This window comes from Cannabis sativa, chromosome 3 (assembly GCF_029168945.1).
Source record: "Cannabis sativa cultivar Pink pepper isolate KNU-18-1 chromosome 3, ASM2916894v1, whole genome shotgun sequence".
NCBI lineage: Eukaryota > Viridiplantae > Streptophyta > Magnoliopsida > Rosales > Cannabaceae > Cannabis > Cannabis sativa.
The window spans coordinates 49,844,192-49,856,772 of NC_083603.1; the positions used below are offsets into that span (position 1 = coordinate 49,844,192).

The 12,581-nt window shown below is 32.3% G+C and overlaps 2 protein-coding genes across 3 annotated transcripts; both read right to left on the bottom strand.

Annotated features, from left to right (window-relative positions):
- Positions 1–3,025: 3,025 nt before the first annotated feature.
- Positions 3,026–7,158, bottom strand: LOC115709631 (probable cyclic nucleotide-gated ion channel 16). The gene is made up of 6 exons (XM_030637780.2): positions 6,467–7,158; positions 6,174–6,386; positions 5,599–5,912; positions 4,433–4,547; positions 4,078–4,314; positions 3,026–3,954 (listed from the first exon to the last, which is right to left on the bottom strand). The coding sequence occupies exons 1-6, from the start codon at positions 6,950–6,952 to the stop codon at positions 3,187–3,189; spliced, it is 2,133 nt and encodes a 710-aa protein (XP_030493640.2). The 5' UTR covers positions 6,953–7,158; the 3' UTR covers positions 3,026–3,186.
- Positions 7,159–7,279: 121 nt separating this feature from the next.
- LOC115709643 (uncharacterized) lies at positions 7,280–9,466 on the bottom strand. Of its 2 annotated transcripts, XM_030637804.2 has the most exons (4): positions 9,057–9,466; positions 8,532–8,612; positions 7,901–8,040; positions 7,280–7,804 (listed from the first exon to the last, which is right to left on the bottom strand). In XM_030637804.2, the coding sequence occupies exons 1-4, from the start codon at positions 9,363–9,365 to the stop codon at positions 7,555–7,557; spliced, it is 780 nt and encodes a 259-aa protein (XP_030493664.2). In that variant the 5' UTR covers positions 9,366–9,466; the 3' UTR covers positions 7,280–7,554. The 2 variants fall into 2 exon arrangements, with proteins under 2 accessions (XP_030493664.2, XP_060968008.1); XM_061112025.1 differs by having other exon boundaries at positions 7,280–8,040.
- Positions 9,467–12,581: the final 3,115 nt, after the last annotated feature.

The window sequence follows — 12,581 nt, forward strand, 5'->3', positions numbered from 1 at the left end:
GTCAAGGAGATCCTTTGTCTCCATATTTGTTCCTTCTTTTTGGGGAGCTCTAGAGGGCTGGGTTTTCGGAGTCTTCAAGATTACCATTTATCTTTGTTGGGAAAATAGGGATGGCAGTTACTTCTTAATGAAAACTCCCTTATTGGTCATGTTTATAAGGCAAGATACTACCCCCGTGGTTCATTCTGAATGCATCTTTGAGTAATAACTCAAGCTATATATGGAGGAGTATCTTTGAGACTCAAAGATTGATCAAAGCAAGAGCCCGAGTTCGTATTGGTAATGGGTTAAGTACTGAAATTCTGAGTTCCCCTTGGTTGCCTCATGACTCTAATCCGTTTGTTTTATCAACACATCCTGGGTTGAGTTCATAAAAGGTTTAAAATTTAATGAAAGTTTCTCAAAGGGTGTGGTATGATCTTTTTGAGGATAGGGATGGTGACCTTATTTTAAGTATACCATTAAGCTATTCTGTTGAGGAAGATACATGGTATTAAAAGAAATATACAGCTGGTTTTTATACTGTGAAAAACGCTTACCAATTTTTACAAGAGCTAAAAGGTGCTTGGAGTTCTAACATGGAGGATATGGCCTCGAAGACTCTTTGGAAGATTAAAGTTCCCCAAAAGTTCTCCACCTCATTTCGAAGGCACTTTCTAACTGTCTTCCTACACGTATACAGTTATATTCAAGGGGTGTTTTCAATATTATATCTAAAATTGATTTTATTTATAAAAATACCTTTAAGAAAATTATTTGCACAAATACTGTCGTGCCATATCAGCATATATACCGAAATTCAAAATAATTACCGAAAATAGAAAAAAAAATTGGAAAAATCTTGTTTTCAGAAATTTTTGCTTTTTGAGAGTTTTGAAAAAAAAAAAAAAACAACTATTTAGTTGCTTTTGATGTGAATAAGATATCAATTGGTTACTTTTTCACTAAAAAATTTATTCAAAATTGTTCACATACATAAATAATAAAATAATCATTTTAATATGTGAGAAATATATATTTTTCTGCCTCCAAAAAATGACGACTAATATTAAAAAAACTTTTTGTTTCTTTTATATATATATAGAAATATTTATTGGCTATATTATGTTATTTTATTATTTAAGATATCTTAAGATTACTTTTTTTTTTCTTTTTCTAATGTAACTCATATGATGTTTAGATACTATTCAATTTATTTATAAGTTATTTTATAAATCTATTAAAATAGTTTTATAAAAATAAGTTTATTTTTATTTAATTTTGTAATGTTTAAATATAAAAATTTTAAAAAAAAAATGAGTAACTATGTTGTTTGATATATTAAATTTTATTAAAATTTAAATATCATTTATTTATTTATAAAAAAAATATATAATAAACTAAAATATTTAATAAAAAAAGAAGAAGAAAGAAAATATTTGACAAATTTATTATCATTATTAAAAAAAAATAACTTTACTATATATGCATGGTTGAGTCACATAAAAATAAAAAATAATAAAATTAGCAAAAAGGAAAAAAATACGTGTAGGCTTAAAAGAAAGTTACTAGTATATGAGTTAGTAATTAGATTTTTATAATATTTAAAAGATTTATAAATACAGTAAAACCTCTATCCAAGAATACACTTGGGACTAACTAAATAGAGTTACACTAGAAAAAAAAAATTAAAAAACCAAAAAATATCAATGTAACAATAATAACAATAAATAATCATTAATAATATATCATAATAAAAATATTTTAGAGTAAATATAATTTCATACATGTATTATAATTTAAAATAAAATTATTAATTTTACATAAATAAATTTACAAAATACATGTATATATTTTATTAAGATGTAATTATTCTTATATAGAGGTATACTTTGTTAATACGGGACTTAGAAAATGTATAACAAATTACAATTTAGAGGTTATTCTTATTTATAACTGGCCTAAATCGGGACTTGATTTTTTTTATAACAAATTAGAGGTTATTCTTGAATAGAGTATTCTTAAATAGAGGTTCTACTGTATATATATATTTATAGCTCATAAAAAGAGGAAATTGTTAAAAAAAAATATTAGGACAAAATAATAGGTTTTTTTTTGACACACATAAAAAGAGGAACAAGACAAATAAAAATATAGGTATACTTAATATTATTGTATTGTAAATAACATTTGCTATCAATTAAATCAGTTGCAACATTTCTATAAATAAAATGCAAATCACGTCCCTGGATGCAATTTTTTCTATATTCAAAGCATGTTCCTGTGGAGTTGACTTGTCCCTTTTGCCATATTGAAGAGGAATCTATTTCTCATGTGTTGTTGCATTGGCATTTCAGTAAGTCATGTTCGAATAGGTCTGGTTTGGATAAGTGTGTCTTCACAAAATAGTAGTGTCTTTCATTAGTTTCAATAGTTGGTTGATAGGAAAAGGCCCGAGCTTATGGAGGAGGCTATCATGATTTGTTGGTCAATATGGAAATCTCGAAATGATATTATTTGAAACTGAAAAGTTTGTTTTGCAGCTGATGTTTTGCTTACTGCGAGGTTAGTTTTGGCTCAATGGAAACAAGCTTACTCAAGAAAATTTGAGTCAATACCAGTACCCCTGGAATTTTCAATAGCCGCGAGCATTAGACAAAACCTACTACTCATAAACTCAAGATTAATGTCAACAGTGTTGTATTTGAGGCTGCAAATGCGTACAGTTCTGGTGTTGTTATTAGGATGAGGGTGGTTTCTTGGTTGAAGCTTTCTCGGTGTATACTCCAGGGGGTGTTCAACCCGAGCTTGCGAAGATTGTTAGCATCAAAGAGGCCTTAAGTTGGATCAAGAGAAAGGTTGTTTAAGACATTATTATTGAAACAGACTATCTTTTAGCCCTTCAAGCTTTGGATAGCTCTGTTCGTATACCTTCTTTTATTGGTTTATTTTATTAAGCAATCTGCTAATAGTTGCGCACTGTCAGCTCCGACTGTTCTTCAAACATTGATTAGTGCCGATTTGGCTGATTAATGGATTGTGACCATTTTCAAAAAAAAAATATAACTGTTACACTACATTACAATGCTTGGTGTACAAGATTTATTTTGTTCATTAAAAAAAATAAAAAAGTTCTTCACAATACCAACTTTTTTATAATTGGAAAATCAACATAACTAATTACTATATAGTCTACTTTTTCTTAAATCATAAATCCGCAGAAAAATCAGGATCCTCAGGCTTAAATAACTTTTTAGGCATAGCATCAGGCTTAAGATTAGACGTCACTCCTTTATGAGAAATATTAGCAGTTTTTCTAGTATTTGCAGCAAACTTAGAAGCCAAAACAGTAGCCCCAAGTTGTTGCCTCTGATGGGTAGTATCATCATCCATCGTTGAACAGCTCTGATCATGATCATGATCATGATTATTATCACCACAATATTCTTGGTCCGAATAATAGTACTGATACAACTCTTCTTGTCTTGTCAACTCATGCGCCATCTTCCTCTTCCACCACCTTCTCCAAGCCACTTGTACATAACAAGCCGCCCAAGTCCTCCACTGCTGGGAGTAGTATCGAAACGCCTGCTGCAGCCTCTTGCTATGCAGCCTCCTAAACTGACTAGCCACAAACTTGAGGTCCTCGGCCCGGAGAGCAAAAGCCTCAACTTCTGTTATAGACCGAACAGTTCGAGTGGAGCAAGGAAGGTTGAGGCTAGAAGTAGGCATGAGAGCCCAAGTCAAAAGCTCCTCGCCACAAAAGTCGCCCGACCTGAGTGCTATGGAGTTGAAGAAACCAGAGCGTCCACCATCAGTGGTGGAGCTCTCTAGGTGACCTCTGATAATGAAGAGCATCTCGTTCACAGGGTCACCCTCTCTGACTATGTACGTGTCTTTTGTGTTCAAGGATGACACTAGTCTCTCACATATTGCATCTAGGAGTTGGTCATCCATTTGGGCAAAGAATGGAACCTAACAAAAATAAAAATCCTTCTCCCTTTTAGTAATTAATATTTGTGATTAGTGTTAATATTTCTTAGTCGTGTGGTTCCTAAGTGTGACTTTTATATAAGTTAGAGTAGATTTGTTACTTACACGACGAACAAGAGCAAGACAGAGATGTCTTTGGATTTGACGCCTGAGATCCAAAGGAAGATCGTGTAAAATGGATTCTTCATCGACTCCTCTCGTGGCAATCCACTTGTATTGTACGAAACGACGAACTCTATCTTGTAGTTCTAGAGGCAGTTGACGGTGTCTCATCCACTCTTCAGTATCTCTTCTTCTCACCCTCCATTCTTCCAGTCTAGCCGTTGTTGATTGCAAATATGACTTCATAGACAGTATAATACATATTAATCCAATATCATCATATTTATTATGTATATGCATTTGAGGGATAGATAGATGGTTTAGAATATGATTAACTAATATATAATATTTTACATACCTGCATGTTACCAATGAGATGTGAGAAGAGAACTAGACCCGCAGAGCAAATAAGGAGGCTAAATAGTATCTCACCATTGATTGCATAACTTGCCACAATGTTTTGTCCATATGAACTGCAAATATGTTCAAAATTTGTTAGATAGTCTCACATCGCTAATGTCTAGAAAGATTATAAAATGATGTTCCATCTCAAAACCAATTTTCATTACGAGTGTGCTGAAATCTAATAACAATTTTATAAGTAAAATGGATATTCTTCACTCAAAGTTTGTCATTTTGGTGGTAATTAGCCTCTTAAGATATTTTGGTTGAACTTTGTAACTGTGTAACTGTGCCTATGTTCATCTTCTTGGAAGTTGTATATGGACTTTATAATCCTTTCCATTATAAATTAAAAAAAAATATATATATATATATACATTACTCTCAAAAAAGAAATTGCTGATCATACCATACTTTTTTCTTTCCTAGTTGAATTTTGTTGATCTTATTATACTTTTGCTTTTATAGTCGAATATTTACTTTATAATTTACTTGCTTAGAGTTTTTAGTTTTGTTTATTTTTCAGGCCATCAATATAAAGAAATCAATTAAGTGAATTTGTTTTATTTTTCTTCTGAATAATTAAGTAAATTTGTTGTATTATACAATACTTGTTATGGAGCTTGGTCATTGTATAATTCTACTTTCTCAATTTCCTTTTCATTTTCCTTTTTTTTTTTCTTTTTCTTTCATTCTTTCTTACAATATGATAGTTATTAATTTTAAGGTGTTCAACACCACTGTATCACCAAGGCACCTTGGGCCATTCTAAGGCACATTTTTTTTTTTTTTGAAAGAAAAGGCTTATATTTTTATTATTATTATACATACATAAATACAAAATTTATAATTGAAAATTTAAGAACCCATGTTAAAAAAAATTCAGAATGAAATTATAGTTTTAATATACCCAATTCTTTTTATATATATAAATGGCCCAATTATAAACTTTTATCACTAGCATTTTTCTTATTAGAAATTTCATTTCTTCATCTTTTATAAAAGACACCGAACTTAATATCCGATCCTAACTAAATTGAATTACTTTTGTTTTATAATTGTACTTATCTTACGTGGGAAAGCTAATTGACGATCGAACTAATAAACGAAAATCATACGTACCTTAAACTTCTCAAACCCCACCAAAGACAATAGAAATACTTTTCGATGAAATGTGAAGAAGCAATTTCACTGGTGAAAGCATCAGCAAACATTCCAAACTCGAAGTTGTTAGCATCGTTAAGTGCATCACAGCTAGAAAGAACTTGGGTTCTCTGCAGCCAAAATCTGCGCTCGGGGTCGCCCATATTTTTGCAATCAAGAAATTTAGGCTGACACGAAGGAGAATGTGTGAAATTTATTTCCTTGTCACATTCTTGCTTCCAACATTGGTACTGTCTTTGAATCGACAATACGTACCAACATGCTCCAACAACCTGCACTGACCACAATCATAAAATATTTTTATTAATATGTAGCTAAAACCAAATCACCAAGACGAACTAGCTACCTCCCTACTCTTTAAGGTATCCCCTTTTTCTCAAACACACCCCTGTACACATTCTAAAAATACTAGAGAAATTTTTGAAAGGATACAAGAAACCTAACATTTTAATGTTCATTGTAAATATATATATGTCTATTTTAGAAATAGTATTAATTAATGTTATTATATGTCAAAGCATTAAATTACTTACATGACTAGCTAGATTGTAGAGGAGGAGATTGTATGCTGCCCCTGCCCAAGCAGTCTTGGCTATAGCACCTGTTGTTTTGATGATCCTTTGGTTTAGAGGAAATATAAGAAAAAACCGAGGAACATATTGAACGAGAACAATAAGAGATAGGGTGTGATTAGCATGAGCCGCTGTCGGATTTTTCACTGCTGGAATTACAAACCATATCATAATCTACACCCAAAAAGTACACATTTTTAATCAACAATACCATAAAATCGATCAAATTACTAATAATTGATGAGAAGTCTGACCTGGGGGAGAGGAAGGGAAGCTGCCAGATCAATGAAGAAGTCAGACTTGAGGTACCGAACGGCGATGGCCCAAGGATCAGTGACGAGCTCGCCACGGCCAAAGACACGAGAACTTGGGGCGACGAAGGCTGTTCGAAACTTCATGACAATGTGGAGGAAATAGAAGGTGTCGGCTACGGTGCGGAAGAAGGTGACGAGGATGCCAAGGCCCAAATCTATCTCCATGCAGACGGGTCCGCCAATGACCGGCAAGTAGAAGTAGAGAGGGTCGATGAACATGGCGATTAGGCAGGTCACGAGGAACACATGGTTCCATTTGGCCACAACCTCTGAACCAGGGTCCAAAATTTGGTTCCACCAAGGGATCTTTTTCCTCAGTGTCGATAATGGCTGTAGAGGTGGCCTTACAAAGTGGCGGAACTTAGATGAGGAGGACGAGATGACTGTTGCAGCCGCTGTCGCAGTGTAAGGACGTGAACTGAGCATCGTGGCCTTAATTATGAATTATTTCATTCTTTTTCGAAAGAGAAAGAATTTGAGAGATTTGAGCCAATGGTAAATGAAAGGAACAAGTCTCTTGGTTGTTTTTTCTGTTAGGATGATGATCATCACATTATTACGGAAATTGCGCGCCAATTAATGGTTTTACCTTTTAGTATTACATATTTAGGAAATGACAATATTGTGCATTTTTAATAACAAAAAAGCATTAACTAATATTAATATTAAGAAAGAGAAACAATTACGATCAAATAATATTATTGATATATTTTCACATTTGAATATGGTTGGCTTGTATATCTAATTAAGAACTGCAATATAATATATCTGTTTATTAATTTAATTCAATGTGATGTGATTTTCTCAAATGTAGAATATGTTAGAAGGTCTAAGTTCCAATTCTAATAAATCACAAAGTTACAACCAGAAGTGAACCAAAATCTAAAGAAAATTCACAGGTTTAGAAAGCTTGTAATATGAGAAGACATAGGAGTTTGTATACACCTTTGAAATTATGATCATTGCTGCACAGAAGAATAATGAAGCATAGGTGTGTAAGGTCCTCTTCCTGTGAAGATAAATAAGTGCTATAAAGGGATTTGCTCTGCTTCAAGATCTTTTGTGTGCATTGACGATATACAGAAGTAGTGAGGAAGAAAGAAAAATGTGGCTAAGAACACAAGAACTCCAAGATCAGCCTCTTCACCAACTGCGGCTCGGCGAGGATTTACCCAGTATATCTGGCTAAAACACCATAAACAGTACAAGCTAGCTACAGCAAGAATAAGTTTCACAGACTGGTTTGATTGTTGTTTTATTGCGTTGAAGGGTTTAACTCTGCGTAACAAAGGAATTGAAACACAAATGTCAAGAACCATAATAAGAATGGGAAAACAAAAACTAAACTCGATATGAAAATTAAAAAGGAAATACCTATTGATGTAGATGAAGCCACCGATTAGGCAAGTACATAAAAAACCAACTATAACAATAGCATCTGGGTTATTAGGTGCTCGGTTCTTCCACCAACCAGTGCTTAATATCCAAGTATACATAGTTGTGTGTCCATTTTCCTGCATGATAGAAAGAGAGAAAGATTAAAAAAAAAAAAACAAACATCCATTTGAATCACACTATGAGTGATAAACCAGTATAAAATTTGGAATTGAAAACAGATGGGCAAAGAAAAATTATGATAAGCCAAAGTATACTTAAATCCATCTCCTTGGCTATCCACAATGACCAGCAATGTCAAATGTAAGGCAGTCCCTACCACTTTCACAAAGCAGCAAAAACATAGTTAATTTTCCTAAACTGATCTCTTTGTAGATGTCAAACACAGGCCTAAGTCCACAACGGTTTACAACATAACTCTTTTCTTCCAAGGACTTTCAAGTATAAAAAGATCATAGGAGAAACTGTTCACTTCGTTTGACTTGAAATTGAAGTCTAAACATTTAACCAACTACAGAAGGTTAAAGCTTAGTATTATGCTATTCAATATTCTGAAGAAGTAGAACCAGAAGGTTAAACAACAAGGCATATCAACTTCAAATATTATTACCTCAAACAAGTGATCTAAGAAAAAATGGGATAAAGAACCAGCTGACACCAAAAGCAAACATTGCCTTTTAGAAAGGGGTACCTGTACAATCAAAAACAACCAACAGGAGTTTAAGATCAAAAATGTAATGTAATATAGCAATAATCACGCAAAACATCTTTGTCAAAAAAGAAAGAACTTCAGCCATCAGAACACAACCAAATATATTTCCAAACACTGCAAGCAATAATCTACTTAGCTTAGCTAAACCAAAACCCAGATCAGCAATTCCACTCAAACCCAGTACACATGGTAGCAATAAAACAACCCAAATGGTCCAAATTTATATGCACAAATTGTTTATTCATAATTAATTAAAAATATAACCAATTTGGTAGATTATCGATGATACACAGAAATTGAGCAAACCCCAAAAACACAAAGATAACAAAGATCAAACTAGCTCAATTAGAATATGCTCAAACTGGCCAATTTCCCAAAACATTAATTACTTAAACAAACGAAAGGGACAACAGAGAAACTTACCCCAGAAATTGAATGAAGGACACCCTTTTGGATAAAAAATCTGGAGAGCCAAGAGTAGAAGAAAGAAAGAGGAAGACCAAGGATGAGGACGTAATAGAAGGGGTGATGTATGGCATCGGCGAGGGCCGAACCGAAGCCGATGCCAACGGTGGAGCTGAGCCACTCGGAGAAGGAGCCGATGTCCGGACCAAAAAAGGCGTTAATGGTGTACGTTAAGGTATGGTGTGGAGTAAACCGGCCATTGGAGAGGGTAGTCAAGCCCAGTCCCGAGCTCATGGCGTACATTAGGTGCGGACCGGGGCCCGGCATGGTTTGTTGAGCTGCAAAGAAATTCACTGTGATTTTCAAATCTGTGTATATTGCATTGATTCAGTAGGATAGAATCTTGACTTTATTTTATTATTATTATTATTATTATTATTATTATTATTATTATTATTATTATTTTTAAATGGTGGTATAATTTCTTTTTTATCTCAAAAAAAATGGTGGTATAATTTCTTTTTTAATCTCTCAAGCTCTTTGCTTTAGCTTTTATAATTTTTTTTTTTTACTAATAATAATCAACCCCTATTTAGTTGTATTGCCTTGTGAGAGAAAAAAACTCTTGATCTTTCTCTAAAATTATTATAGTGATCTCTGAATAATTAACTCTTAAATCTAAATTTCTCTCATCACTATTTTTTCAGAATAAAATCCGTCCTTCTAAATAGTGAGATAATCCACTATTTATAAGGATTAATGACATCAAATTGATTTTTCAAAAATAGTAAAAAAAAAAATGAGAAACTAATTTATTTTCTATACTTACAATAAGCAAAATAGAAAACTAAGCAGGTTGTCTATCTTCTCTAATGATATGAATCTATCCCACAAATTTAGGAATAATGTCATGTCCTGCAAGCATGAAAATATATAGGATATATCTTTAAAATTGCTAACTCGCATTCATTGGTCGGTGCATGCGAGCCACCTGCTTAATGGAAGTTGGTCAAATGTTTATGCGTACTCTACTCAGATGTCACAACTTCTCATTGTGACCTTGAGCATTAAATCTTCATGTATGGTTCGTTAGGAGTAGAATTGCTCATCCAGGTTATGAAATGTGTGTTGAAAATTTATTTACCAGGATCTAGATTTACTAACATTTATGTTGGATTATAATTCTATAATCTAACATTCTAAATATAAAATTCCCAAAAAACGACAAATAAACACATTAAGGTATAAAAACCCTTACATTGATGGTAACAGAATAATATGACTCCTTCCGTTCAGAACTCTAACCCTTGATCCTTTCTATTGCAGAATATGATCAAGATCTGAACTTGAATTCTCTTTCTGGTGACAATTGGACTACATAGTCTTCCTCACTATGCTGGGTATTGCTTTGAAATGTGTACACAAGTTCTCAACACTAAAGGGCACAAAATTTCATGAAAAAATCCAAGAAAAAATAGCCTCTAAATGTTCGAAAATTAAAGAGAAGAAGAAGTGAGATTTTAGGAGTTTCTATTTTAGAAACTCATCATCATACAAAGCTCTCTTCTCTTTCTTTTTATAGGCTTCACTTAGGGTTAGGTTTAAATGAGATGAGCTTGGAATAAAGACTTGGGTTGAATCTTACTCTTAGTGTCGAATTTACATATGGGCTTTAGAGTAAGATTTTTCCCACTTTATTTCAACTAATGAAACAATGTGTCTTTTTCTATTTTTAGCACTATTCTCATCTAATTATTTAAATATCAATTTTATTTTAATAATTATCAAATAAAATAGAATTTAAATATATTTTTGATTAGACCCACAAAGTATCTTAGTTAACAAATAAACCTTTATTTCTCTTTTCTTCTCAATTATGTCATTCCTTAGTAAAAGTCATAAATAAGGCCGTCATTATTTAGAATCCTCATTGATTAAATAAATCAATTAATTGAGACTACAAAATAACATCATCATAGTTAGTGTGAAGACCATGGGTTTATGTAACCAAGCTCCTAGTAAGTAGATCTAAAATTTACCAAGTAAATTTTCTAGCTTATTAAGTCCTCCTGACTCCACTATAGATTTGGAATTTCACTCCTGATTACATAGAACACTCTATGTACCAAATATAGATACGTTATAAAGTATTCATTGTTACAATCTAAATAATCAATAATCTTCTATATATAGATGGTCTACATTGAATAGGGACTAAATTACCGTTTTACCTTTAATGTATTTTATTTTAAAATACTTAGCTACTTATAAATGATATTTTAAAAAACTAATATAATTACTGAAATCAGGCCTAAATCATTTAAACACGTTTAGTCAACTGTTAACGCAGATTTTTGTTAACTAAAAATAATAAGCCTTTACGTAATAAATTTGTCACAAAAATAATGAGAGATAATAAATGTGTAAATAACACTAGATATTTTACGTGGTTTTGTAGTTGAATCTGCACACTCCACGAATCTATCTTATTTATGATATTTTTTTTGAATCAAGATACAATATTTAATTGATAATATCTCTTTTTTCTCTCTAAAATTCTTCGTCCCTTTTTTGTGGAATCTGCCCCTATTTATAGGAATATAGATTGGCAGTTATTTACACTTGGGTTCGATTTAAAATGTAACCGTTCATGAAACATGGACAATTCCCATGTTTCATTTAAATGCATGTGGGATTATATTGGATAACTGCTTAACTGTTTTTTGTTCTTATCCTTTTAGATGATTTCTGCTGATTTGGATAATTGTATCTCACTTAACTCCGAGTTTTTATCCTTGTCTATCATAATGTGGAAAAAACGCTAAGTGTTAGCAAATGGTTTGCCTCATCAAGTTTCTTTAGTTAGAATTGCGAGGTGGCTGTCTCGCTATTCATAACTCAAGGTTGCTTTGTATGATTGTATTCACTTTACTTTGAATAAATGAATTATCTTCTTTGGATGTGTACTCTGAGGCAGATGTGTGTCTCATCAATAAAAGTTTCAATAGCCTCTTATCTTTATCTCACTTAAAACTATGTAGTCAGCGAGTTATGAATATGTTCCATTAATCATTTATTAACGAGTTATTCATTTTTGCATTATATGATATAATTTTATTATATCAAGTAGTTTATATTCCATTGCAAGACACGTGTCACTTTCTGAAGTGTAGCCGAATTTCGGGTATAACATCAACCTCTAAGGAAACTATCATTTCACTTCTATGAGTTTTAGAAGCTATAGATTCTATATCTATAATTAATGCTCCCACTCAATTGAACTACTGAGTTCTCAAGATGTAAGTATTGGGCCAATCAATTGGTTAGCTTTAACAAACAAGTCAAAGAACCCGTATAGTACAATTAAGCTAGATCTTAACCATCTCAGGATTAAGATCAATTGACCTAAGATCAACTAAGTGATATTGACTTATAAAAGACATAACGGTAAGTCTATGATATCTTTTCCACTGTCAATATTGGCCCAGTCCGATGTATAGCTGATACATCTGATACTAATTTACTTTGCTAATGCCCTGAAAA

Excerpts from the sequence above, each read along its gene's own strand:
- LOC115709643 (XM_061112025.1), bottom strand. The coding sequence starts at position 9,365 with ATGCCGGGCCCCGGTCCGCACCTAATGTACGCCATGAGCTCGGGACTG. Across the intron at positions 8,613-9,056 it reads TCCTTCATTCAATTTCTGGG|GTACCCCTTTCTAAAAGGCA; the intron begins GTAAGTTTCTCT and ends TTGATTGTACAG. Across the intron at positions 8,041-8,531 it reads TCTTAGATCACTTGTTTGAG|GAAAATGGACACACAACTAT; the intron begins GTAATAATATTT and ends TCTATCATGCAG.
- LOC115709631 (XM_030637780.2), bottom strand. The coding sequence starts at position 6,952 with ATGCTCAGTTCACGTCCTTACACTGCGACAGCGGCTGCAACAGTCATC. Across the intron at positions 5,913-6,173 it reads TCTACAATCTAGCTAGTCAT|GTTGTTGGAGCATGTTGGTA; the intron begins GTAAGTAATTTA and ends TGGTCAGTGCAG. Across the intron at positions 4,315-4,432 it reads ATCTCATTGGTAACATGCAG|TCATATTTGCAATCAACAAC; the intron begins GTATGTAAAATA and ends CTGTCTATGAAG.